Source organism: Diabrotica virgifera, chromosome 4 (assembly GCF_917563875.1).
Source record: "Diabrotica virgifera virgifera chromosome 4, PGI_DIABVI_V3a".
Classification (NCBI taxonomy): domain Eukaryota; kingdom Metazoa; phylum Arthropoda; class Insecta; order Coleoptera; family Chrysomelidae; genus Diabrotica; species Diabrotica virgifera.
This window is the reverse complement of record NC_065446.1, coordinates 28,948,341-28,976,242: the sequence shown is the minus strand read 5'-3', so window position 1 is coordinate 28,976,242 and position 27,902 is coordinate 28,948,341. Positions and strand designations below refer to the sequence as shown.

Genomic DNA, 27,902 nt, shown 5'->3' with positions numbered 1-27,902 from the left:
ATATAGCGTTTTCATCTCCATATATTGTCTGGAGTTCATCATTGTGTCTTCTTCTCCATTCTCCTATTGTCTCTTCTCTGCAAGGCCTATAGATAGTCCGCAGTATCTTTCTTTCAAGTACCAGTAATTTTGTCGTTTCCCGCAAGACCATGTTTCGCTTCCATACGTTATTGTGGGACGAATTAGTCTTATATACTCTTATTTTTGCTGGTCTTGAGAGTATTTTTGATTTAAGTAGGGTCATTCATGAGTAATATGCCCTGTTTCCTGCAACGATCCTGGCTGCCACGTCCTTTTCGTATTTATTTTCAGATGTTATGATCGCTCCCAGGTACTTAAATTCTTTGACGACTTCAAAGTTGTATTCATTGATTGTTAGGTTTTGTTTAACCCTTGGTCTTAGGTTCTTCGTAACCACCATGTACTTGGTCTTGTCCTCGTTGACCTTAAGACCAACTTCCTTGGCTCCGTTCTCGAATAGGGTGAAAACTTCTTTTGCATCTCTGGTGGATTGTGCAATTGTGTCCACGTTATCCGCAAAGGCCAATAGTATTTTTGGTCCTTGGGCGGCAAATCAGTTTGTTAGTTGTGGCTGAGCTTTCCTTACTGCATGTTCCAGTGCGAAATTAAACAGCAGGGGGGCGAGAGGATCTCCTTGTCTAAGCCTGGTGTCAATGAGAAATTCCTCCGGCGTGGTGCTGCCAATTCTGATTCGTGCAGAAGCGTTCTCCGTGCTCACCTGTGCTAATCGTACCAGCTTTCCAGTTACTCCCATTTCTACCGTAGTCTCCCACAATGCTTCTCTGCTAACAGTATCGTAAGCTTGTTTAAAGTCCACGAAGATTTGGTGTACAGCTCATTTTGGTGTAAATATTCAACGTTATTATTCAATCAGGCATTTCCCGAAAAATGTATTGGTAGATTAGGTAGTAATGAATGACCTCCTCGTTCACCCGATTTTAATCCTAAGGATTATTTTTATTGGACGTACTTGAAAAGTAGAATTTATAAAATTAAACCAGTAAGTTTTGCAGAGCTAAGAAATTATTGAAAAAAATTATTGAGAAAGTATTGCATACGGTTGAACTGATATTGAAGTGGAGATTTAAATAAAGCACAATATACAGGGTATTGTATTAAAAAAAAAACAAAGTGACCAGTGACATCAGAAAAATAATAAATCTGGCAATGTTACAAACAAAAATTTGAAATTTTCATTGTAAAATAGGTATATCCCGTTTTTTACAATTCGGACCATCCATGCATCTGTTGTCGATACTACCTACTATATTGCTGTAGATAAGTATCTAATATATCCAGAACAATAATTAGAATATATTTATCACTTATCTTAAATATTAGTAATTATATATCGAAAGTTCTTATCACATATGTAGGCTCGTTAAAAACAAAAACTTACCCTTTTTACAATTCTCACAAAAAGACTGTCCAGCCTCTCGTTACTGTCACTCAATGCCATTTTCAATAAGATTCATATTTGAGTTCCTTATTACACAAAATTTATTTTGTGTTTATCTGAAATAACAATAGCAAATCAACTCGTTGGAATTATTATATCCAATAAACAAATATTGCATGTGTATATTGGTAATTTCGTTTAACCTGATTAGATAAAATAATCTCGTAGGTACCTACTAGCAATTTAATTTAGTTTTCGGTAATAAAAAAAAACAGAAAACAGAAACAGATTTGCCAAATTTTGAAACTTCTATATAAAAATAAGTATTATATCTCCCCATCGGTGGATCTCAAAATATCATAGACCTGGATCCCGCATACCAAAAAAAAGTTGATTAATAGCAAGCTGAAAATTTGTTAATAGCTTAACGGTGTCTAGTAGGACAAACTTTGATGTATGGGAACACTGGAACAGGGGAAGTTTTAATTGTGGAACAGGTTAAAGATTTGGATCGTCAGACTACGAAAACGTTCCATGTATTTTGTCGGACAGAACTTCTAATTGATTTGTTACCATTTCACTAAACTCTCATGCAAACATCAGACTGATGTTTAACACCAACTGGGCATTTTAATGAGTGGAACACGAAGAACATGTCAAATGACAGGAATTATGTTGAATAGTAATACAAAAAACACAAATTTCGTTACCTATCATCTTTTACGTGTATCGAGTATTGTTGGAGTTATTATCAAAAGCAAATAATTTACGAAAATTTGAAAAATTTAGATTTTTTAAAATCATATTTAAAATAATAACTCCAACAATACTTTACTTTACTTTAAGTACAACTCTCTCTTAAACCGGGAATATGGGATGGTTTTTTTGCGAAGGGGTTGTAGCTCAATAGTCGAAATGCGCGTGATTTAAGAGTTTATTCTTAGAATATAAGCTATACGAATTAAACTACTATTAACTTTTTTGTAAAAACTTACAGTTTTTAAGTGATTTACGAAAAACCGCTTCAAAACATGCATTTTTTTCACGAATAATTAAAATCTTTGATCTTTAATAACTTAAAAAGTATTGACTTATTTTATTAACTTTATATAACAAATGTTGCTTATAATTTGTCCTTTTATTGATTTGTGCAGTTATTTTTTATAAAATAATTTTCACCCCCGAGAAGGGGCGGTATCCACCCTCAGGGTAAAGGCGCAAGGTGGCACCATGTCACCTTTGTTTACTCTCTCTGAACAAGCTCAAAATTTTTAATTTGGGGAATGAGAGCTCATAAATAGCTCATAAATCAGGGCTATTTGTTTTTTAATTTTTGCAAGTGTGGGGGGGGGAGGGGCAGCTCAACACGGGTGTTTGAAGAATATCTACATACCTTGGCAACATTCAAATTTTCAGTTTTTCACATAGTTTTTGAGGGTTAAAAATGGCCGATTTCGCAAGTTTTCAATTTTTAATCGCTTATAATATGTCCAAAACTATCAACTTTAGAGAAAAGTCACTAAAGACCTTTTCTGTTTAGAATGATCCAAAAAACCTAAAAAATACTTTGTTCCATGCAAAAAAAATAATATTAGGAAAAAAACAAAAAAAAACGTTTAAAAAATTTTTGACCCACTTTTGGTCCTGGCAACATGCAAATTTGTTAAAAGGGGTCCTTTTTGAGTAAGATTGTGCAAAAAATCGGAATCGGAATATTTTTCCTAGCGGATGCGCAGTGGCTTTCTGGACTATAGTATTTTTACTACAAAAACGTTATTACGTAGGTCAAAATTTTTGACGTAAGAGAACTGTCAAAACATTAGAATGTGACTTTTCATTATTGCTATGTTTGATATTGAACTTAAATAATTGGTTTAGAAAATTTATATTATTGATAACAATAAATGTTTTTGGTTATTTAATTAATATAATTATAAAATTCTCAATGCAATCGCGATTACGTTTTTCTTATTAAAATACCATGTGGACGCTTATACAAGATCGGGCAGTTCCGTGTTGGTGTCGTATTTTAGCTGTGCTAGAGAAATTCAATTCTAGAGTTGATGTTATGGAATATCATTATGTATTTTCGTTAACATTAACAAATATTTTGGGATATGAATAATATATTTCCGCAATTGATGAAATCCGTTTGATTAGAATAAAGAACTAGAGATATTATTTGTACAGTAAACAAAAACAAATAAAAATATCTCTGACAAGTAATGACATTAACGTGGCCATGATGAAAAGTCACATTCTAATGTTTTGACAGTTCTCTTACGTCAAAAATTTTGACCTACGTAATAACGTTTTTGTAGTAAAAATACGTAGTAACAAATTTTGTAGTAACAAATCACGTCAGGAAATAGAGCTATGTAATTATAATAATAACTAATGGAAGTGAGACGTGGACATTGAACCGACGCGGCATGAACCAACAAAATTACAAATCTTAGAACGGAAGATACTCCGGATGATTTTTGAGCCTTGTAGAGACGAGCTAACAGGAGAGTGGAGACTAAAGCCAAAATCAGGAAATAAGGAACATGTACTGAGATTGAATGATGAAAGACTACTAAATACTACTATAGTACTAAAGACTACTAAATACAACTTTTTGGGGAAGACCTGATAGCATAAGGTCAGTTGGTCTCCTAAAAAAAGATGGAAGGATGTAAAAACACATAGGCGTAACCAGGATGATCCTAAGGGGGGGTTACAACTACCTGAAAGGGGGGTTACAACTACTGGAAGGTATCTGAGGGCTATGGTGTTAAGCGTATAGAGCTCAAAGTACATCCCAATGGGGGGGGTTATAACCCCCAACCCCCCCCTGGTTACGCCTATGTAAAAACAACGTCAGGTCAGCTAGTCTACTATATTTCACCGAAATGAACTACAATTTTAATTAAAGAAACGTTTACTTTGATGCTTCAATTTCCACTTCGAAAATAGTTCTTCCAATGATAATAGAAATGGCACAGCACAAAAGATAGTCTCATAACCACATTTACAAACATTGACCATTGACCACAATTATTTAGTTAAATTATGAACGTACTGTATTAAAAATAAATTAAACAAAGAACTACTGTCAACAACAACTAAAACTGGCAACCTAAAAGCCAACACTTACATATTTATATTTTATTATACTTTATATAGAACTATATCACTGCAAACTTATTAGCCCAAGTAATAAAGCTTAAACTAGGAAAAAAACCTCGCAATTTTTACAGAATGGATCGACTTGCTTCAAAATTTAAGAATAAGTAGTAGATAGTCCAAAGATCAAAATCTATATCATGCCGAAAGGCGCTTTTACCATGGGGGTGGTTGCCACCCCATCTCGGGAGTGGAATTTTTTTATTATATTTTAATCACAAAAGTTGGTAAAAACGTTCATTCTAAGCAAAAAATGTTATATACATTTTTTTGATAAAATTGATAGTTTTCGATTTATTCGCTATCGAAAGTGTTAATTTTATATCGAAAAAATCAATGTTTTTAATAAGTTTTCTGCTAATAACTCCAAAAGTTTTCATTTTATCAAAACAACTTTACTTAACAAAAATGTACCTTATGAAAAAATAAACAAAACCGTTTGTTTAAATTTTCTTTATGACCAATAGTAATCGAGTTATATTTTATTACATGTTAGCTCTTCTTCGTCAAATGCTAAATATTGTAATTTCAAAGTCAAAAGACGGGAAACTATGCGTTTTTCGAGAATAACTTGTTGAAACTAATTTAAAGTATTTAAAAATATCTATCTCCAGAAATAAAAACGGAAGTCTCTAGCTCAAAAAGTAAGTGACTTATAATGATTTTTCAGCGAAAAAGTGATCGCAAGCAACCCCCTAATCATCACCCTAATTAAAATTAGTCATTAACCTTATTTGGACTTTTTTATTTATGTATTATTAATAGGTTTTACAAGTTTGACAGTCTTAGAATTATTAGTTTTTCAAAAAAATTATTTAAAAGCGAATAACGAATTTTTGTAGTTTGGAAAAAATGACCTTTTCTTTAGAATAGCAAGATTAGCATCAGAGATACGAAAAAATGTTTAAATATGAAATTGTAGCTTATTTAATTCCCAAGAACCTGGTTTGCAAAAATTTTTTCTTCGACAAAAATTGAGTTAGCTATTGACAATTAAAACTTGTAATAACATGCAAAGATCATCTTAACAAACCTTTCAAAGTCACCTCTTTTTGCTACTGAGGATTTTAAAAAGATTTAATATTAATAGGCTAATAGATCTTGTAAAAACCTACAAAATTGTTTTTTACCGAACATTCTAGGATAAAAAATAAAAAAGTTACGGTTAAAAAATCAATATATTTTTTTGAAAAAAAAAGTAGAAATCCAATTCGAAGCATAATAATGTAAGTTAGCGGTGTTTTTAGTCATTGGTCTTATTTATTCTTATTTATTTATGTCTTATTAATAGATTCTAGAAGTTTGACTGGCTTAGAATGATTAGTTTTAAAAAAACTGGATTAAAAAGCGAATAACGAATTTTTGTAGTTTGGTAAAAAATACCATTTTCTTCAGAATTGAAAGATTAGCATCAGAGATACGAAAAAATGTTTTAATACAAAATTGTAGGTTATTATTTAATTCCCAAGAACTTGGTTTGAAAAAATTTTTTCTACGGCAAACACTTTCGATAGCAAATAATTCGAAAACTATTAATTTTATCAAAAAAATGTATAGAACATTTTCTGCTTACAATGAATGTTTTTATCAACTTTTGCGGTCAAAATGTAATAAAAAATTTCCACCCCTCAGATGGGGTGGCAACCACCTCCATGGTAAAAACGCCTTTCGGAATCATATAGATTTTGATCCTTGGATTATCTACTATGTACTTATTTTCTTTTCAAGCAAATCGATCCATTCTGTAAAAATTGCGAGGTGAAAAGCTTCGGTTCCTGGCCTATATGCTTATACTAAATGTTTCCCTTAATATTTTTGATTAAAAGGATTAAATATAAATTTTGTATTATATATTATTTTATATTATATATTTTATATTATATTAGGTAGGATATTAATAAATAAAAAGCTTAGGTACTGTAATCCAATCTAGAGACACGCCTACACCACTTTACTTAAATAATTATCAGGAAAAGATATTTATTGGAAAATACTGAATTCATAAAAATTGTAGGTATAAATCAATATTGTTTCGTGACTTTTCTTTTAGCTTTTAAAAAAGTTTTTCATTCATATTCATAAATTCTTTGGCATGTAGTAGGTCATGTATAAAGCTAAACAAAATCTATCAATGTCATTTTTTGTATTTCCGATACTTTGTAGTATCAAAGTATAAAGTTTTACAGTATCAAACGCGTTCTTCTTCTTCCTGCTTCCTTAATAGACTTAAGCCTGTTCCATCTTCGGAGGCCTCCTCATCAAATATCCAGGTTGTCAATCCATCTCTTCCTTATCCTTCCTATACTCCTTCGGACGAATGACTCTCACGAATGACTTATCCATCCTCAGCGAATACCTTAAGAAATGGAGACTACAGCCAAGTACTACAAGTTGGCAAACAGAGAATTGCGAGTGTATTTTAATAACAAGCTGTTAAAACACAATAAATACCCGAAATACCTTGGGGTTACTCTAGACAGAACGCTCACATTCAGAGAACACCTGACGAAAACAGCAGCAAAATTGAAAACACGCAACAATATAATACAGAAACTCTGCGGCAATACCAGGGGGTCCACAGCATCAACATTAAGATCCTCTGCTCTTGGCCTGATATATCCGGTGGCAGAATACTGTGCTCCAGTGTGGCTAAATAGCAGGCATACCCACCTGGTCGACACCCAACTAAACCGTACTATGCGTATGATAACAGGCACAATTAAGCCCACCCCTACAATGTGGCTACCTACCCTTAGTAATATAGCACCACCAACCTACGCCGCGAACATGCATTGGTTAAAGAATATAACAAAATAATGGACAGTCGCCAGCTTCTAGTCCACAACGACATCCCCGATATTCTTGGAAACCGTCTCCGATCCAGGTTACCCCCTCTACAATCTGCTCAACCGCTGCAGCAATCCAACTTTGACTTAAATACCCGATGGAGAGAAGATTGGGAAAGTAGGACAGATCCGCATTACCATAGTCTACCGGACATCATAGGGAAACCTGGCGAATTTGAACGTCCCCGTAAGATTTGGGCAGCCCTTAATCGAATTCGAACAAACTGTGGAAGATGCGCCGACTCCCTCCACAGATGGGGTAAACTCCCCTCGCCTTCTTGTGACTGCGGCGCTGCAAGACAGACGATCAGTCACATTGTTCAGGACTGCCCACGCAGAGCATACACAGGCGACCCTATAGACTTTGTAATGGCAACCGAAGGGTCAATCGAATATATAAAAAAATTGAACATCTGTTTGTGATGCATTGTATAATGCATAAATCTAAATATATTCTGTGATATACTTAAGCCATACGCTAAATAAAATAAAACCATAGAGTGAGCGGCCGTGGAGTAACGGCTTAATCGCTGGCCTCATACGCCAGTATACGTGGGTTCGATCCCTACCAAAGACAAACCATTTTCATTTCCAATAATGACACGAGCCGTCTCACCGTGCCTCGGAGAGTACGTTAAGCCGTCGGTCCCCCTGGGCTAGTGTACATCGACACTAGTTACTTGAAACAGGGTTAAAGATGTAATTAGCGCTGGAACTATCCGAAAGGATCTCCCCGGCAAAAATGCCATACGATATTATTATTATTACCATACTGTTTGTTTTATTTGGTGATATTATCATGTTGAACTTTCTTGCTCTTTTATTAAATTGATATAAAAGTCTCTGAAGGTCATCTTCACTCTCTGCAATAAGTATGGCATCATCTGCATAGCATACTATAGAGATAATTTCTTTACCCACTCTGTACCCTATACTCAGGTTTTTGACTTTATAAATAATTTCATCCATGATGAGGTTAAACAGCAGCGGGCTCGATGAGTCTCCTTGACGTATGCTTCTTTCCACTTGTATCGGCTGTGTTAGTTTGTTATTAATTCTGGCCTGTATGTTATTCCTGCTGTACATGTTTTCGATAGTCTTGATAATATCTGACGGTATCTATGTTTAGTTTATACAGAGTTAGGATAAAGTATGGAACCAAGCAAATAACTTTGACACGAAAAGAACAATATTTATGAAACTTTGCATGCAAGTACAGTGACGCAAAAGGCATCTGATGCCATATTTTTTGTTACTACTTCACTTCCGGTTTCACCGGAAATACCCTTAACTTATTTACTTTAAATGGGACACCCTGTATATTTTTGCAGATTTTAAAAGAACTTGTTATTTTTAATTCATACATACCAAGTTTTGAAGAAAAAACTATTAAAACAAGAAATAAATCGCTTTACAGTTAAAAAATAGGTTAATTTATTTATGTTAGACCAATGATATTAAAAAATAAAAAAAATAATTTCAAATGTTGAAAATGTTTGCTGTTCACCTCCTGACAAGGTGCAAGCCTATAAATAAATTCGTGAGACACTTTTTGCAAGATTTCTCCCCGTATTCACATTCATCAATTATCCTTTGTCTCAAATCCTGCAAGCATGTTGGTCGCGTAACGTAAAAACGTGGTTTTAGATAACCCCAAAGAAAAAAAATCTAACGGGTTGAGGTCCGGAGAACAAGCGGACCACTCTATGAATCCTCTATGTCCAATCCATCGATTTGGAAAATTCACTTCCAAAAAATGAAAATTCACCGTAACCGATTATCATTAATATTTCAATACTATCTTTTTCACTTATAAATGAACTATTTTTAATACAGCTTATTTCTGTTAATTAGTTCAGTAACAGTTTTACCCACTATACTAAATTCAAATAAGTCATGCAGTGCATGTAAACAACAATTTTAGTCTACAGTATAGATGGTACTCGTTTATTTCCTACTACGTTGTATTAATACAAAAAATTATCTACAGACTGTTTAACAAATTTTTTCGACCAAATTTGGTATGTATGAATTAAAAATAACAAGTTCTTTTAAAATCCGCAAAAATATACAGGGTGTCCCATTTAAATTAAATAAGTTAAGGGTATTTCCGGTGAAACCGGAAGTGGAGTAGTAACAAAAAATATGGCAACGGATGCCTTTTGCATCACTGTACTTGCATGCAAAGTTTCATAAATATTGTTCTTTTCGTTTCAAAGATATCTGCTTGGTTCCATACTTTATCCCAACCCAGTATAACAGGTGAATTACGTCATTTAGCTCTACACGGTCGAATGACTTTTATAGATCTATGATAATAATATAATAATACTCAGATCAACGATTTAATTCTGCATTTCTTGTATTTCCGATACTTTGTAGTCTCAAAGTATAAAATTTTACAGTATCAAACGCGTTCTAACAATTAATAAAGCATGCACGAATCTGGCTAGGTACTAATCTAAAATCAATAAAGAAACCTTAAAAACATCAACTAGTACAAGGATTAAGTTTCGAATTGAAATTTAATTTGCCGACCAATTAATTAATAGACCTGGATTCTGCGTACCAAAAAAAAGTTGATTAATAGCAAGCTGAAAATTTTTTAATAGCTTAATGGTGTCTTGTCGGACAAACTTGAATGTATGGGAACACTGGAACAGGGGAAATTTTAATTGTGGAACAGGTTAAAAATTTGGAACGTCAGACTGCTAAAACCTTCCATGTATTTTGTCGTACAAAACTTCCAATTGATTTGTTGTCCTTTCATTAAACTCTCATGCAAAAATCAGACTGGTGTTTATCACCAACTGGGCATTTTAATGAGTGGAACACGAAGAACATGTCGAATGACAGGAATTGTGTTATTTAGTAATAGCAGTCTGATTTTTGCATGAGAGTTTAATGAAAGGGTAACAAATCAGTTGGATGTTCTGTCCGACAAAATGCATGGGACGTTTTCGTAATCTGGCGTACCAAATTTTTAAACTGTTCCACAATTAAAACTTCCCCTGTTCCAGTGTTCCCGTACATCAAAGTTTGTCCGACTAGACACCGTTAAGCTATTAACAAATTTTCAGCTTGCTATTAATCAACTTTTTTCTTGCTATGCGGGATCCAGGCCTGTAAGTATTGTATACAGGGTGGCCGGATGAAAGCGAAACAACATTTTTGAAAATGTGCCGCATTTGAATCAAAAATTGACATGTTGCTTTATTTACATTTAATACTATTTTTTTTACAATAATTTTGTATAGGTACATGTATTAATCTATAAAGTTTTTGGCGTTTGATGTATCTACAGCAGAAAAATTATTCTCGTATTAAAACGTTTGTTTTCTATACTTCCACAAATTTGATTACAACTATGTGACTACAGCTGTTTCGGCAGAGTGCCTTTCTCAAGTGATTTAGTTTACTATGCGTTTGCCTTTTTAAAGTCTTTAACTGAAGAGGTTGAGGAGTGGGGAGCTGTTTGTCTCGAGTTGGTCATTCAGAATTATATCTGTATTTTTCAATTTATTAATTTCCATAGATTCTAATAAAGATAGCTTAAGGCCTTTATTTTGAATATGCAGAAATTGAAACTATTCATTAAAAGAATGATTATGATCTAGAAGGTGAAGTTCGTATGTAGAAGTGTCTATTTTTCTATTGTTGAAAGCACTTTTGTGTTCTGCTATCCGTTTGTCAAAGGTTCTGCCAGTTTGACCGATGTAAGTTTTCGGACAGTCACCACAAGCTAGTTTGTAAACACCACTCTGTAGTTGTTTTCTCTTTCTACTACTAACAACAACTTAAGCAAATATATTAAGAACAATAAGAGCCGAAAGAGAAAACAACTACAGAATGGTGTTTACAAACTAGCTTGTGGTGACTGTCCGAAAACTTACATCGGTCAAACTGGCAGAACCTTTGGCAAACGGATAGCAGGACACAAAAGGGCTTTCAACAATAGAAAAACAAACACATCTACATACGCACTTCACCTTCTAGATCATAATCAATATTTTAATGAACAGTTTCAAATTCTGCATATTCAAAATAAAGGCCTTAAGCTATCTTTATTAGAATCTATGGAAATTAATAGGTAAATTGAAAAATACAGATATAATTCTGAATGACCAACAGCTCCCCACTTCTCAACCTCTTCAGTTAAAGACTTTAAAAAGGCAAACACATAGTAAACTAAATCACTTGAGAAAGGCACTCTGCCGAAACAGCTGTAGTCACATAGTTGTAATAAATTTTGTGGAAGTATAGAAAACAAACCTTTTCAGTGTTTTATTGTTAGATTCTCATATTAACAATTTGTAGAGGATAACAATATTTACTTTATAAATACCAAGTAAACAGTTATAAGCACCTCCATAAATCTTAAAAGTAGCACATTAAGTAAGGTAACAATCGTTCCTTATGATATTTGCTTTGGCAATGGAAATAAACATTTTCCACCTACCTCTACCGAAAGTATACTTTTCCGGACCTGATTGTAGGGAGCAAAGTTATACTTTTCCTCCCTAGGGAGGAAAATATTTTTCCTCCCTAGGGAGGAAAAGTAAAAGTGACGTCATTTATGAAATATAACTTATTGACGCCCTGTACAATATCTATTTTCTATTACGTAAGTATCTATACATTTTAACGTTTATTTATAAAACACCCAGTATTTTGCAAAATGGTAAAAAACAGTAAATTGTTATTTTGATTTAACAATGTTTACATTAATAATTTGACTTATATTTGACAGTTGACAGTTATATTGTACCTACTTGCTAGTTTTAGTTTTAATAAATTTTGTTGGTTAGTTACATAAATAAATTAAGTAAAAATGAAAAATGACTTGTTATTAATTTGAGGAAGGTGGAAAAACCATATGTATAACATGGGAGTAAAGTGCCTTTTCCTCCCTCGAATGATTACTGCCCTCCGCTACGCGTCGGGCAGTAAACTTCATTCTCGGGAGGAAAAGTAGCACTTTCCTCCCTTGTTATACAAATAGCTATTACCAACCTGAAAATTGGCTGGTTTAATTTTTCCCTTTTTAATAGATATCTTCCATGATACATGTGTATAATAATAGCTATTGTTTGATTTTTGTACATTGAATAAAATGGGCGCGCGACTTTTCCCCAACCCAACTCTACCTTATCGGCAGAGTCTACGAGAAATGTACGGTAAATTGAAGCTGTAATTACAAAGAAACAAATATATGTATGTCTTTGTACTCATTTTATCACGCTTAACGAATTACGGGATCTGGATTTCAATGCATATTTTTTTTTATAATTCTCGTATCAAAGTTACGCGTGAAGTTAGTCGTATTGATGACAGTTGGGGAAACGTCCGCGACCCGAATAAAATAGTGTTGACCATATAAATAATACGTGGATACATATTTTTTCCACCTACCTCTACCGAAAGTATACTTTTCCTGACCTGATTGTAGGGACCAAAGTCGTACTTTTCCCAGAGACATGTTAACCGTAGACAAGGCATACCGAGCAAAAAAGCGTAACGCGCGGGCAGTCGATCGGTGGTCTCTCTATCTCTTTTTACTAAGCGATACCGCTCATATGACGGACAAAGATGGCTAGACCACTCAAAATGAATATTGACCAATGGCGTCCTTGATATCGGCGTTACACCTCGATCCACAGAGCGGCCCATAGCCTAACCTAATCTACAGGTTATTATATCTATGACTTTTCCTCCCTAGGAGGGAGTAAAAGTAAAAGTGACGTCATTGATGAAATTAGTTATTGACGCCCTATACAATATTCTATTATCTATTACGTAAGTATCTATACATTTTAACGTTTATTTATAGAACACCCTGTATTTTGCAGAATGGTAAAAAATAGTAAATTGTTATTTTGATTTAACAATGTTTACATTAATAATTTGACTTATATTTGACAGTTGACAGTTATAATATACCTACTTGTTAGTTTTAGTTCTCTAATAAATTTTGTTAGTTAGTTACATAAATAAATTATTTAAAAATGAAAAAATGACTTGTTATTTGAGGAAGGTGGAAAAATCATATGTATAACATGGGAGTAAAGTGCCTTTTCCTCCCTTGAATAATTACTGCCCTCTGCTACGCGTCGGACAGTAAACTTCATTCTCGGGAGGAAAAGTAGCACTTTCCTCCCTTGTTATACAAATAGCTATTATTTTATTTTGTTTATTATACCAACAAACTAAGGGTACTTGGTAGGTACTATAATCTGATCAAGAAGATCAATAAGCAGTTCTATTGTAGCCTACATTGTTACAGATGTAGTCCAGGAACTGAAGCTTTTCACCTCGCAATTTTTACAGAATGGATTGATTTGCTTGAAAATTTAAGAATAATTAGCGGATAGTCCAAGGATCAAAATCTATATAATGCCGCAAGGCGCTTTTTCCATGGGGGTGGTTGCCACCCCATCTCGGGGGTGGAAATTTTTTATTATATTTTGATCGCAAAAGTTGATAAAAATATTCATTATAAGCAAAACATGTTCTATACATTTTTTTGATAAAATTAATAGTTTTCGATTTATTCGCCATCGAAAGTGTTAGTTTTATATCGAAAAAATCAATGTTTTTCGATATAATACTCATTTACGTTTCACTCAATTTTTGCCGTGGAAAAATTTTTTTTAAACCATGTCCTTGCGAATTAAATAAGCTACAATTTCATATTTAAACATTCTTTCGTATCTCTGATGCTAATCTTTCTATTCTGAAGATAAGGCCATTTTTTCCAAACTACAAAAATTCGTTATTCGCTTTTAACTCCATTTTTTAAAAACTAATCATTCTAAGTCTGTCAAATTTCTAGAACCTATTAATAATACATAAATAAAGAAGACCAAATAAGGTCAATGACTAATTTTAATTAGGGTGGTGATTAGGCGGTTGCTTCCGATCACTTTTTCGCTGAAAAAATAGGGACTGACATTCTTTTCATTATAATTCGCTTAATTTTTAAGCTAGAGACTTTTTTATTTCTGAAGATAGACATTTTTAAATACTTCAAATTAGTTTCAATAAGTTATCCTCAAAAAATGCATACTTTTCCCGTCTTTTGACTTTGAAACTACAATATTTAGCATTTGACGAAGAAGAGCTAACATATAATAAAGTATAGCTCGATTACTATTGGTCTTAAAGAATATTTAAAAACACGGTTTTGTTTATTTTTTCAAAAGGTACATTTTTCTTACGTAAATTTGTTTTGATAAAACCAAAACTTTTGGAGGTATTAGCATAAAACTTATTAAAAACATTGATTTTTTCGAAATAAAACTAACACTTTCGATACCGAATAAATCGAAAAATATTAATTTTATCAAAAAAATGTATAGAACGTTTTTTGCTTAGAATGAATGTTTTTCCCAAATTGGACTATCTCCTACTTATTCTCAAATTTTCAAGCAAATCGATCTATTCTGTAAAAATTGCGAGGTTTTGTCCTATTTTAAGTTTCATTGCTTGGACTATTTGTTAAAATTACTATTCAAAAATTACTATAATATTCAAAATTTCGGCGGTACATATGAAAGAAAAATAATAATTATTATTACTATTGTTCAAATACGAAAAGTATTAAATGTATAACCCCTTAAGGTCCAATGTCCTTTTACATACATAGGTACTAACTTACAGTAATAGTTACACACGGTTACACTTTACACGCGTAAGTACCTATATTAAGCCTTGCTTTGCTTTTACACCAACTATTTTCACTTCGCACTAACTCGAAGGGTTTTGTCCTCTTGGGCCTTCTTTCTGTGCGTTGTTGAGAAGTTGGATGGCCATATTTGTCGGTGTTAATTTTTTTTTATTTATAAGTACTAAAATATTCTTTGTGTGCAGAATATTAAAGTAAAGATACCTTCTTTTTTAAAGATTGTCCCCACCTCTGTTTCTTAATTTATCGGACTAACATAGTTTTATCACTACAATATTCGTTTCAAGGAACTAGATTATTGTAACATTTTGTGCTTTATCTTTATCTGAGTTTTATTAATTACTAGGTAATGTATTATTAGACGTATGGGTAGGTACCTACTTAATCACTATTTAAAACCTTTGTAAAGTAATATCGTTTTGAAGCAAGTTTGTGGCATTTTACGTTTTAACTACTTAATTTATTTTTGGAAATTAACCACAAAAAATGTACCTACGTAGAAATACGATTCGACTTCAAACTCATAAATCGTTTTCAAAATAATTCAATCCGAATACAGAAAGGCAACATAATTTTAAAGCTATTTTATTTAGTTTTTCTCCGTTGTACTCTTCACATAATAGGGTACTAGTACTCTGAGACAACACAAAATAGAATCGATATTTAACGCGTTAGAAAAATCAACTATTTTACCAACAGAAAAAAACCAAAGTATCGTTAGAAGGAGAGAGCCTACGTCATCTCTTGCACAATATGTCGCAAACACATTACATACAATAAATCTGAACCAAACGACGATGCATAGACATTTAAAAAAACGTGTAATCAGAGAAAAAAAATTTTCAAAATTATTTCAAATTCAAAAAACGAAAAATGTTCAAATTGTTTTTTCTAGAAAACGGTGCATCTTACCGAAAGAATACCTAATATACCGAATTAATAAGAATACCGAAAGAATACTAAAATACATCACAGTTTAATAATTCATTATCAGAAATGTTTAAAAGTTAAAGACAAAAAAGTTATGCGATAAAAAATAACCGTTGCCCTAACCAAAACGGATGCCTATGGTAGGGGAGCAAAGTATGCTAAATGTGCAGTCACTCGAGCGCTTTGGAGACCTAGTGGGTTGTGAAAAGTAGGTCCTAAAACCAAAAAAAGTTAAGTAACATTTTCCATTTTAGTGGGCGCTTGCCATTTTTAATTTAATTTTCCATTTCCAACAATCGTTTTTTCCGATTATAACGCCATCTATGCATAATTCGAAAAAAATTTTCCAATAAAAGTTACTTATTTTTTCGTGAGGAATCCAAATCTGCAATAAAAAATAGGGGCTCCTATTGAAGATTTTAAAGTAACCCCCACCCCACCTCCATAGGGAGTCGTGTTTGGTGCAATTCGATAGATTTTTAAAAAATATTAAATAGGTAAGTGTATTTTACAGTTTTTCGATCTGATGTTCATTTCGCGAAATATCGCGGGATTCGTATTTAAAATATTAAATTTACCCCCCACCCCTCTCCGTAAGAAGTCGTGTTTGGTATCATTCGATAGATTTTTAAAAAATATTGAGCGCATATTTTTTAGTTTTTCGATTTGTCATTCATTTCGCAAAATATCCGCTTTTTTCTTGTGAAACTTTGGGACTCACCCATTTCCTTACGCCCGGCTCAAATCGTCAAATTTTTGAAATATACACTCTTTTGCATGTACTTAACTTACCTTATCTTAATCTGACAATTTCGAGCTTTTTTAAGGATAGATTTTTTTTTCGGGCCCCCCTTAACGGACTCCCCTGTGTTAAGAGCCAATATATGGTAGAGGTACATCTGCAGGATACCAGGTTTCCCTCCATATGACAATCTGACGCGCTCGAGTAACTGCAAAAATCCCCGCTTGGGCTCCCCTACCACTATGACCGGTACTAGAAATTCGAAACTGATGGAATCGACTTATCTCTGGAAGATAAATAAATAAGCGTACCAGTTTTTGTTTTTCTAAATAAAAGCGTTCTGGAAGTATTTTAAAAAAACTAATTACAAGACGACATCTTTAAAGAGCTCTAGCTCCCTTAGGAAGCATTTTCGGAGTAGGTCAATTGGATTAAATTGTCTTAAAATTATCTGAGGAATCTCCGGTCTTCGTTTATCCGGGGAGTTTCTGGACACTGTATAAACATATTATATCCACGAAGCTTCTCCATTTATGTTTATTTCTGGTAATGGCTACCATCTCCTTCCAGGTTTTCTTCATACTTTTGTAGTTATCTTCAATTGTGATTCTCCATGTTTTGGTCGGTCGTCCTCTGTCCTCTGCTTCTTTGTCCTATTGCATTCCATTTGAGTGCTTGTTTTGTTATGTCTGTATTTTCATTTCTCAATGTGTGACCCAGCCAGTTCCATCTTTTTCTTTTTGAAGTTATACTTCTTTACGATCGAGGGTGAAATTTTATAATTCCCTGGCGCATGCGCAGACAGACACTATGTAGTTCGTTGCTAATCTTTCAAATTATGTATGTATCAGCGCAAATAAGTCATTAAAAGAATATAGTAGTGTTCTTAGTAAAAAATGTATTATTTATTATAATTTTTATGTCTTTGGATTTGTCTTCCTCGGGCGTAAGATAATAAAATATCTATTTTTATACTTCACTTTGATCTATTTGTCACCGTGATGTGTAATTATATCCGACACGTCAATAGCACGGGGCTTGATAGCTCGGTTGGTATAGCATTGGACCAGAGATCGAGAGATCGCGGGTTCAAATCCCGGACGATTCATATTCATTTTTTTTTATTTTTGGTATTGTTAATTAAGTTTTGGTTAATTTTTGGTAATTATTGTTAATTTTTGGTATTGTAACTGTTAAGTATATTTATTTCGTTGAAATTATATAATAGAAGTATAACTTTTTACGTGCGTACAAAGTACACACACATTCTTTTTTATTGTTGTTCTAATTGGTTTTTGTTTACTTTTTCTCCACTCTTCTTCATTTGTTAGTGTTGAGCCAATATATCTTCAGAATTTTTCGTAGACATCTATTTACAAAAACTTGGATTTTACTTAGATGCGCCTATTTTACTTTTTACTTTACTTATAGGTGCATCTTACGTATATCCTGGGTTGACCTAATTACTAATGTGGAAGTCCTGCGTAGAATGGGGAAAGAGTGTGAAATTCTCATAACCATCAAAACAAAAAAATTAGAATAATATCTTGGACATGTAATGAGAAATCAAGAACGTTACGGCCTTCTCCAACTGATTCTGCAAGGGAAGGTAAATGGTAAAAGAGGACCGGGAAGAAGACGCATTTCCTGGCTTCAAAATTTACGAAAATGGTATAACACGACTACCACTGAATTGTTCCGCGCTGCGGTAAACAAAGTCAAGATAGCCATGATGATCGCCAACACCCGGAACGGATAGGCACTTTAAGAAGAAAAAGATTTTACTTGCATTTCCTTCTGTCATTGTCTATGTCTCATTTCCATATAGTAGCACTGATTTAACGTTACTATTAAATATTCTTATTTTAGTGTTTTGGATAATCAGTGCTCATCTCTGATTGAGAGGATTCCAATCCAAAGGCCTATTTTGGCTGTCTGGACTCCACCTTTTGCATTAATTCTACTGGCTAGGTAGCAGAATTATTTAACCTGTTTTATTTCGAACTACTGTAATCTAGCGAAAGTGTTAGCCAACATGATATTCAACGATCCATAATAGTAACCAGAATAAGAACCTAAAACATACCACTCCTTACATGCATTAATCACTATCAACTCCATTTTTTAGGCAGTATTTAGTCATTTCAGAATATTTTTATACTTTTTACATTTAGAAAATTTAATGGATATAAAGTAAAAGAGCCGCTTTATTATATTAAGTGCACACAGTAGCGATCAACAGGTAGCAACAAACGCGGTCCAAGATTGCGAAAGCTCTGCGAACTTTCAAAAGTGAGGCAACAGTGCGTCGGTAATTCGACACTGACAGTGACAAAAACAATAATTTTTATACACATAGGCGCGAAATGTTGCCAAGTCAGTGACGTTCGATTTCTTGTTATAAAAAAATCGATTTTTAGTAGTTCCAATGTGACACAAAATCTAGGCACGGGATAAAAAAGTTTATTTGAAGAAAGTGTATTTTTTTGTCTTTCTTAATGGCGGTACAGGCTCCTTTTGTCAATATTTTATTTAGTTATAGAGTAATTTCCACATACTAACATATTTCTGAAATTGGGCTCTGTACCGCCATTCTTTATTATATTATGAATATGTGTGCCAAATATCTCGACAAAATATTCAAAATTAGAGCCGCAATCTTGGAACGCGTTTGTTGCTACGTGTTGCTCGCTACTGTTTGCTCTTAATAATTACTTTCTTACATTCTATTGTTTGCCAATGGATTTTCCGAATCACTGTACTTAAATCCCATAATTAACATTTTCCTTAAGAAAAGTAAGGCCTGAAGTTACAAGTAAACATTGTAAAATTGGCGAATCTATTTAGTGTCCGCAGTCATATAACCCAAACAAACAAAAACAAAGCTACCGCATTGTATCGATAAAGCATCCTAGATTTCTTTCCTAGCTTTGACCTATTTTTACACAGGGCACAAGAAAATGAAATTTTCGATTCCAGTCAATGACCTTTTTCTCGCATAATTTTCTGAGCCTGGACCGACTTGCACCAAAAACCAGGAATGAACATTTACAGTGCCTGGAATAAGTGTTACCCCCTCTTATTAACTTATTTATTTTTAGCATATAAGCAAAACGCTTGGACAGGTCGATTTTTAAAATACATAATCATAGTATATTATAGCATCAATGTTTCGAACTTAGCGCGATCCCTCTTCAGGTGACAGGCATAACTTTGATTTTTTTTTAAATAGGAAAGTCCATCATGTGACACCTCATTTAAAAGCTTTTGAAATACTGATTACAAAAATGTATATTACTTTAATCTTTTTGAGAGCGTAGGCACAAAATTTCGGTCGAATTATTTTTAAATGCATTATTTTTTTTCGAATCCTGAGAAGACTAATAAGTATTTTTGAAAAATTTAAACGCAGAATGAAATATTACTGTATTATCGATGGATAAAGTACCTGAGAACTTCTATAATGTTTATTTTAATAAATCACAGGGGTGAAAAAATGAGAAAATTTAGTCTGATTTTTAATTTCAAATATATCATTCAAAAGAAAATTTGTGATTATTCTAAGGGACTTTTTGCCCTCGGTAATATTGTAATCTTTCATTCTGCGTTAAAATTTTTCAAAAATAATTATTAGTTTTCTCAGGATTCGAAAAAAATAAATTCGTTTAAAAAGAATTCGACCGAACTTTTGCGCCTACGCTCTCAAAAAGAATTAAGGTATTATACATTTTTTTAATCTGTATTTCAAAGACTTTTAAATGAGGTGTGATGTACTTTCCTATTTAAAGAAATCAAAGTTATGCCTGTCACCTGAAGAGAGATCGCGTAAAGTTCGAAACATTGATGCTATAATATACCTACTATGATTATTTTAAAAATCGACCTGTCCGAGCGTTTTGCTTATGTGCTAAAAATAAATAAGTTAATAAGGGGGTAACACTTATTCCAGCGCACTGTATATTAACCAATTTTATTATGAATGTTTTGTATGTTGATAACGATTTCCGAAATGGAAGTCGAAATGTCAAATAAATTTAATTTCAAATTTAAATTTCCCATATAAAATAGTAAATTACATAAGATGTTACAAGGAAATGGCTTCAGAATAATTTTAAGCAGCTTTCGTTCCATACATTTTTCTGAAAGTCAATACTTTTCGACTTATTCGCAAATTAAAATGTCAGGTTTTTAACAAAAAAAAAAACATTGACGCTTTTTCAAACGGCCTTTTGCGAATTACTCTAAAAGTATGAATTTTGTTAACAAAATCATTCTTATAAAAAATGTAGCTTATAAAAAAAATAAAAAGATGGTTGGCTTCTGGTGTCTGTAGCCCCAATACAATAGAGGAAAGAGCTTATTGAAAGTTAGTTTTTCTTCGTCAAACGATAAAATGTATAAGCTTCAACGTGAAATATGAAGAAACCAATTCATTTTTCGTGGAAATCTCATACAACCTTTTTTGTAGTGCTTGAAAAAATCTTTATTTTGATTTTTTATAAAAGTCTCTAACACCAATCCTAAAGCAGTTATGACAAAATAAGATTGGTTGGTATTTTTTTCAACCACAAAAAACGTGAAAATCACCCCCTAATTACCACCCCAATTAAAAATAATCGTTAATCCTTTATAATTCACTTTATTAATCTATTTATAATATATATATTTAAAACGCTTACTTTAACTAAGTTGTATTTTTACAAAAAATTTACTTTTTTTTTAAATAAATCAAAAACTATTAGAGATATACAAAGTTTTGTAAAGCACAAAATTGTAGGTTTTACCTTTCTAAAAATTTTGGTTTTTTATTTTTAGGATACATATATTTAATGTTGTTCTGAAGCTATTTCCTTGTGACATTTTTATAATCAACTATTTATATTGGGAAATAAGCCACAATTTTACCAAAAAGATTTTATTAACGTTTCGAAGCCCAAATCGGGTTTGGCTGTCAAAATACAAAATACTACTAAAGTAAACAAAAATGTTGTTGCTAAGTAAAAAAATTCTTCTAATAATTTATTTAATCTGACTCATTTATATTGGCAATTCAGACGTATATTATACATTTTAAAGTAGAAGACTTTAAAATGATATCGTCAATATTTATGAGTTGCGTTCCTGGGACGACTTTACTAAAAGATAGTTCATTCGATTACATGAAATCAATCCCAACTCAAGAATATCCGTCACAAAAAATCATAGCATGTGATCTGTCTTTAAAAAGACAACCAAATGCAACGATGACAGTAAAATTCTCGCGTTCGAGATTCCACAGTAAATCACGAGGGAAAACCAGGAAAAAACCTCGTGATACTATCCCGACATCGTAAGTATTTAAGACATATATTTAAATTTTTAGGATAAAAGTTAAGTAGGTACCTAAGATATGGCCAATCAAAGTTTGCATATTTTACTAAACAGCAATTTGTTCGAGCTTTTTTAGCTTGATCCCTTTCAAAAATAAGGGCGGAAATAATATTAAAATGAGTACATTAGATAATAATGCGAATTGTAAAGGGGTACGGACAGACCAACTATTTTTTCATAACTCCCTAGGATTGGCGCTAGAGAGTTTTATAAAAAAAGGTTTTTTTTTCAAGCACTACTAAATTGGTTGTATAAGATTTCCACGAAAAATGCATTTGTTTCTGCATTCTTCACATTCAAACTTTCAATTTTGGTATTTGACGTAAACGAACCAAATTTAAATAAGCTATTTCTCCGCTTATGGGGCTATAGACACCATCCACCCATCATTCGTTTTATTTTTCATAAGCAACATTTTTTAGAAAAATTGAAAAAGTATTTTTTCTGTGAAAAAATTAACATTTTCACTTGTGAATAAGTCGAAAAGTATTGGCTTCCAGAAAAAAAATGTATAGGACAAAAGCTGCTTAAAATTGGTTAAGATATTCATTTTCTCTGTTTTTTTAATAAAAAAAATTGACCCCAGAGAAGGGGTGGCATCTTCCCCAGGTAAAAGCACCCTACACACAGAGTCAACTTTGAAGTAGAGAGTAAGTAATAACCTATTTTGAATTGTCACATTTTGGTGCAAAATCGGTGCTGGCTCAGAAAATTATACAGTTACGCTGTATTTTACATTCATTAACTGGACTATATTAGTAGGTGCTGGCTCAGAAAATTATACAGTTACGCTGTATTTTACATTCATTAACTGGACTATATTAGTAGGTACTGCGGTACTGGTTAAAGTACGCTAAACAGATTTAAGTAATTCCAATTTAGATATTAGTAATGTAAAGAAAATGTACTTTTACATTTAAAACTGTTAATTGATTATTACTGGTAACTTCAATTAAACTTGTTTTTAATTACTTAGTACATTAATTTTCTTTTAAATAAAATTTCCCAAATACATCATATCTATTTTTAAACTATTGCACTTTAAATAAAGTAAGAAGAAAACGATAAAGCGCACAGAATAGGAGCAAGGACAATCAAATTATAAAACTAATCCAAATGTTTTATATAGAAAAATTCTTTCAAGTGCCTTGCCTGGTGTCCTGTGGTTACACAGAAGAGTAGATACTCCTACACAGAAGAGTCCGAATCCAATCATTATCCATGGGTAGAACATGTATAATATGTTACTAGACCAGGGCGGATCCTCTTCTTCTTTAAGTACCGTCTCCTAATCGGAGGTCTTTCCCTGTATTATCAGTCTTAGCATTTCATATCTCTGTCCTTTCATTACGTGTCCCAGATATTGTAACTTTCTATTTTTATTGTATTTATTATTTCGCATTTTTTGCCCATTTCTTGCAATACTTCCGTGTTCGTTTTCTTCCGTGTCCATGCTATTCCTTCTGTAACACAACATTTCAAATGAGTGTAGCTGGCGGATCTGTGAATGTCAAAATTCAAATGTCTACATTTGGATGTGAAAAGTGGCATTCGGATTTTTTCAAAAAAAAGTTATGTGGTAAATCCAGGAATAATAATTGACAACCGCTCTCTTAAATAGGTCGGAAACATAATAAAAAAATTGAAATGTTTAAAAATTAATAAGCCAGTATATTATACAACAAGTGAGAAAAAAGACATATTTCTTACGAGCGCAGAAGTTTGTTGGCACGAGGCGAGGGCCGCAAATCAAGCGAGGAAGAAATATGTATTTTCTCATATTGTTGTACACTGTACTTTTTCTATGGATGCGGTTTTGTCAAGAGTTCAAATTTCAAAATTAAATAGTTTAGGTGCTTTTAGGTATATTATATGCACAACTTAAAATAAAATACATATACATGTAGTTGTAAAAAAATTTTCTAAAAATTTTTGAAAAATTTCCTTTTTTCAAAATAACTTAAAAAGTATTAGTGATAAGAAAAATATTGAGTAAAAAAATGTAGGTTTTGCTATTATAAATATGCCAGTTTCATTTTGTTTTTCCGTAAGACAAAAATTGGTTAAGATATGGCTGTTCAAAATTTGCATACACTCGTGATTAGTGACCCGTTCAAGCTTTTTCAACTATAACCCTTTCAAAAATAAGCACTTTAAACCGGTGAGACTGACAGATCACATAAAAAATAGATAAGCAAGTAAATTGTTTATAAAGCAGTAGCGATTAATTTTATTTGGGGAGCTAAACACGGGAAGATTTTCATGATTTTTTTATCAAAAAAAAAGAGAGCTAACTTTATTTTGAGCGTAACTCGCTTATTTTTAATGCTAGAATCTTCTAATAATTAAAATAAAGCTTTTTATAAACACTTTAAAAAAGTTTGAATGGGTTTTTCCCGAAAAATGCTTAATTTTTCGGTAATTTCACCTTAAAATATTTGATTTGGAATTAGACGAATAAGAACGTATTTTTCATGAGCTACACCTTTGTTTTTACTCGATTGATAGACTTTACTGATACACCATTTTTTTCTGTTTTTTATAAGCTACACTTTTGCTAAGGATATTTTTTTCGATCAAATATTTACTTTTTGTTATTTGCGAAAAACGGTCTGAAAACGTAGTTTTTTTTGTCGAAAAATAAAAATGTTCAATCACAAATAACTCGAAAAGTATTGACTTACATAAAAAACTCTATAGAACAAAAGTTGCTTAAAATCAGTCAGTTTATCCATTTCCGGTCTTATTTTGAATATTCTTGAACCTATGTTTTTTCACCCCCGAGAAGGGGTGACTGTCACTCCCCAATTAAAAGCAACCAACGGTACAATTTCAACATTGAAGTGGAGGGTAAGTAGAACCTAAATCCAAATTTTCATGCAATTCGGAGTTGCTTTTGAAAATTACACGGTGTCGCCGTATTTCCCGTTCATTTACTGGGCTACTAAAACCTTATTGCGTATTTGCAGTACCTAGTATTTATCTGTAAAGCGATATAAAATATCATAGGTCAATAAAAATTAGTGTCAACCAAATAATAATTAAAAAAGTAGGTCGGTTTAGTTTAGTAGTACTTATCATATTAAATTTATCCAATATGAATCAATAGAGCATATTATTGGAAATACCAAAAACTACTAAAAAACACATTATGAGCAAAAACACCAAAAAGAAGATATTATAAAACAGCAATCAGGACTGTTACAACCTACGCAGCAGAGACCCAGAGACAATGTACCTGTGCCTGGTTAATAGAGATGAAGAGAAACTAAGAATAATAGAAAGGAAGATCCTTATAAAAGGATATAGATAAGGATCTTGGTTAAAAAAATCCAAAACGCAGAATTCAGACGATTATTTTTAACAACGAAATAAATGATCACATATTATATGAAGATGTGTACCTATCTACTAGGTATACATATTAATAGTCAGACGTCAGACATACAAAGGCTCAAATGTTGATATGACTACATAGGGCATGCACTAATACGAGAAGTAGACACATTAATAAATTAAATATCAAAGTAAAAACCTACAAATACAACACCTGGAGAAAGACCAAAACGCAAATGGGAAGATCAGATCAAAAAAGATATCAACAGAATGAAGATACCTAACTGGAGAACAAAAATAGAACGCAGAAATGAATGCAGCTTAATCACCAATCGAGCCAAATCACACAACTATACCTGTCAAGGGAAGCAAGAAAGAATAAGAAAACAATGAAAATGCAGAGCAGAGTGATCCACGGCGAAAAACGGATCAAATGTAATGTTTTATCATTGATTAAGGTATTGGAGGATACTCCAATACTATAAACAATGGTTTTATTAAGCATTGTCTTTACAAAAACTGATTGTAGGCAACTCACATTGAATTCATTGTTGTTTACATTTACAATACACAAGCATGTTTACTTACCTGTGCTACTTTAGAACTATGATTCACGAGTTTTTTTACTCCAGTCCAGTGGTACTTTGAAATTACTTTCACTTATCTGAAAAAAAATGTTTTACTGTCACAGAGAGGCGGCAATTAAAAGTAAATAGGCAAAAAGTCTAAATATACTCAAACATTCTCATTATTTTGTTCCTCCGTATCATTTTAATTGAACAAACACTATTTAATGTGGTTCGTACGTTTTGTTAAAATGTTCACGAGTTACGTCAGCATTCTCGATACGTCGTGGTAGACAGAAAGAACAACTGCTTGCTGCTTGTCCTTTGACTTTGGTGTTTTGGTCCGCCGAGGTTTGAATACATTTTTTCTTAAAACGCGCACGTGTATATAATCCACAAGTGTTCTAGGGCACTATGCAGAGTCGCCAAGGCAACAATCGATACGCAATTTCCGGAACACGCAGGGCCTTATTCACAAAAAAATAATACAACTAATTTCGAACTTTAGGATTATCTGAAATAATTTATTTGTTTGTTGTTTGAATTAATTACGGAGATAAATGTTGACAATAACTAAACCTCGCGTATAACTGGTTTTATGTTCTCATATTTAAACAACTAATAAATACCGTTTTAGTAGAGGTTTAACACATTAAACGTTTAAAAATATATGAATAAGACAATAAAAGTATTTTAGGTGTGTATGTGAAAAATCTGTGGTGTTTAGCACGGTTTTATTTAATCTTATGCTAATAATAAAAGTTTATATTTGAATAGGCGGTGTGGCATGGTGTTTGTATAAAAACATTAATCAGTTAACCAGTGGCGTAGATATTTTCTTACTGAACTGATTTATTTTTTAAAATTGACTGTCAAGCAAATTTAGTTTTGAAAATAGGTACTTTACAGTTATCTATTATTAAAAGAGGTCACATCAGCACGTCATCAATATTATCTCGAGCGATAGTATCACACCCCTACTGCCGACACCCAAACAGTGCGTCGGCAGTATTTGACACTATCTAGGAAAGTTCAATATTTTGACAATATAAGGAAACAATTTTATTATTAGTAAACAAATACTCACATAACAATGATGTTCGCATCATGTCCAAAGCATATTCGTCGGAGTATGTTCTTTTAGTATATGCGTAGTACAAGCATAGCATGTACCTTAAAAAACATTCTAAATTTCATGTTCTTTGCACATACTACCGATTATACTGAGTACATTCGTGTACGTAGTATCTCGGAATATTCGTAAAAGTTTATTCTTAGAAACCTTTATCGAATATTCGTAACACATACTTATAAGTACATTCTTAACACATACTTATAAGTAGATACTTTTAAAATATCTTAACAGTAATATGTATGTATAAGAAGTATAATATTAGGTAGAATTATAGATTATCAACTTGGTTATTTTTTAGAATAATTAATAAAATTTATGTATGTAGGTAGTATTGGACGAATTTCATTTCAAAATTGTTGTATGGTAAAAAGGTTTAAACATTAATTGTATTAACGTTTATTATTAAAAATTCGTTTTCATAATAGAAATGACTTTACCATTTCGAGTTTATCATGAGTATTTTTACATCGTTGGAATTTGAATTTAGTTACATTCAATTCAATATGGGCCATTCCAGAACCAACACGTGCCAAAACCCACAACCAAAGGCTTTGGTGTTGCCAACCGTCGAGTAAGCTTTTTCCGTCAACTTACCTTAAAAATTCCCACTTTTATAAAAAATTTCCCTCCTTTTTACAAAATCTGAGAAGATAATTATTTTCAAATATTTTGATTTTTTTTTTAATATTTTACAATTTGGACTGG

At 32.4% G+C, this 27,902-nt stretch overlaps 1 protein-coding gene across 4 annotated transcripts in view; it reads right to left on the bottom strand.

Annotated features, from left to right (window-relative positions):
• LOC114349354 (extended synaptotagmin-3) overlaps positions 1-26,795 on the bottom strand; it is an 84,588-nt gene extending 57,793 nt beyond the window's left edge. For 2 of the 4 annotated variants that reach the window (XM_028299700.2, XM_028299701.2), the window contains exons 1-2: positions 26,085-26,795; positions 1,421-1,536 (exon numbers count right to left, since the gene is read on the bottom strand). In XM_028299700.2, coding sequence (XP_028155501.2) covers positions 1,421-1,480 — 60 coding nt within the window. In that variant the 5' untranslated portion in view covers positions 1,481-1,536; positions 26,085-26,795. Of the gene's footprint in view, positions 1-1,420; positions 1,537-2,813; positions 2,833-26,084 lie in introns of those variants that run through there. The other 2 variants (XM_050648098.1, XM_050648099.1) reach the window with 2 other exon arrangements.
• Positions 26,796-27,902: the final 1,107 nt, after the last annotated feature.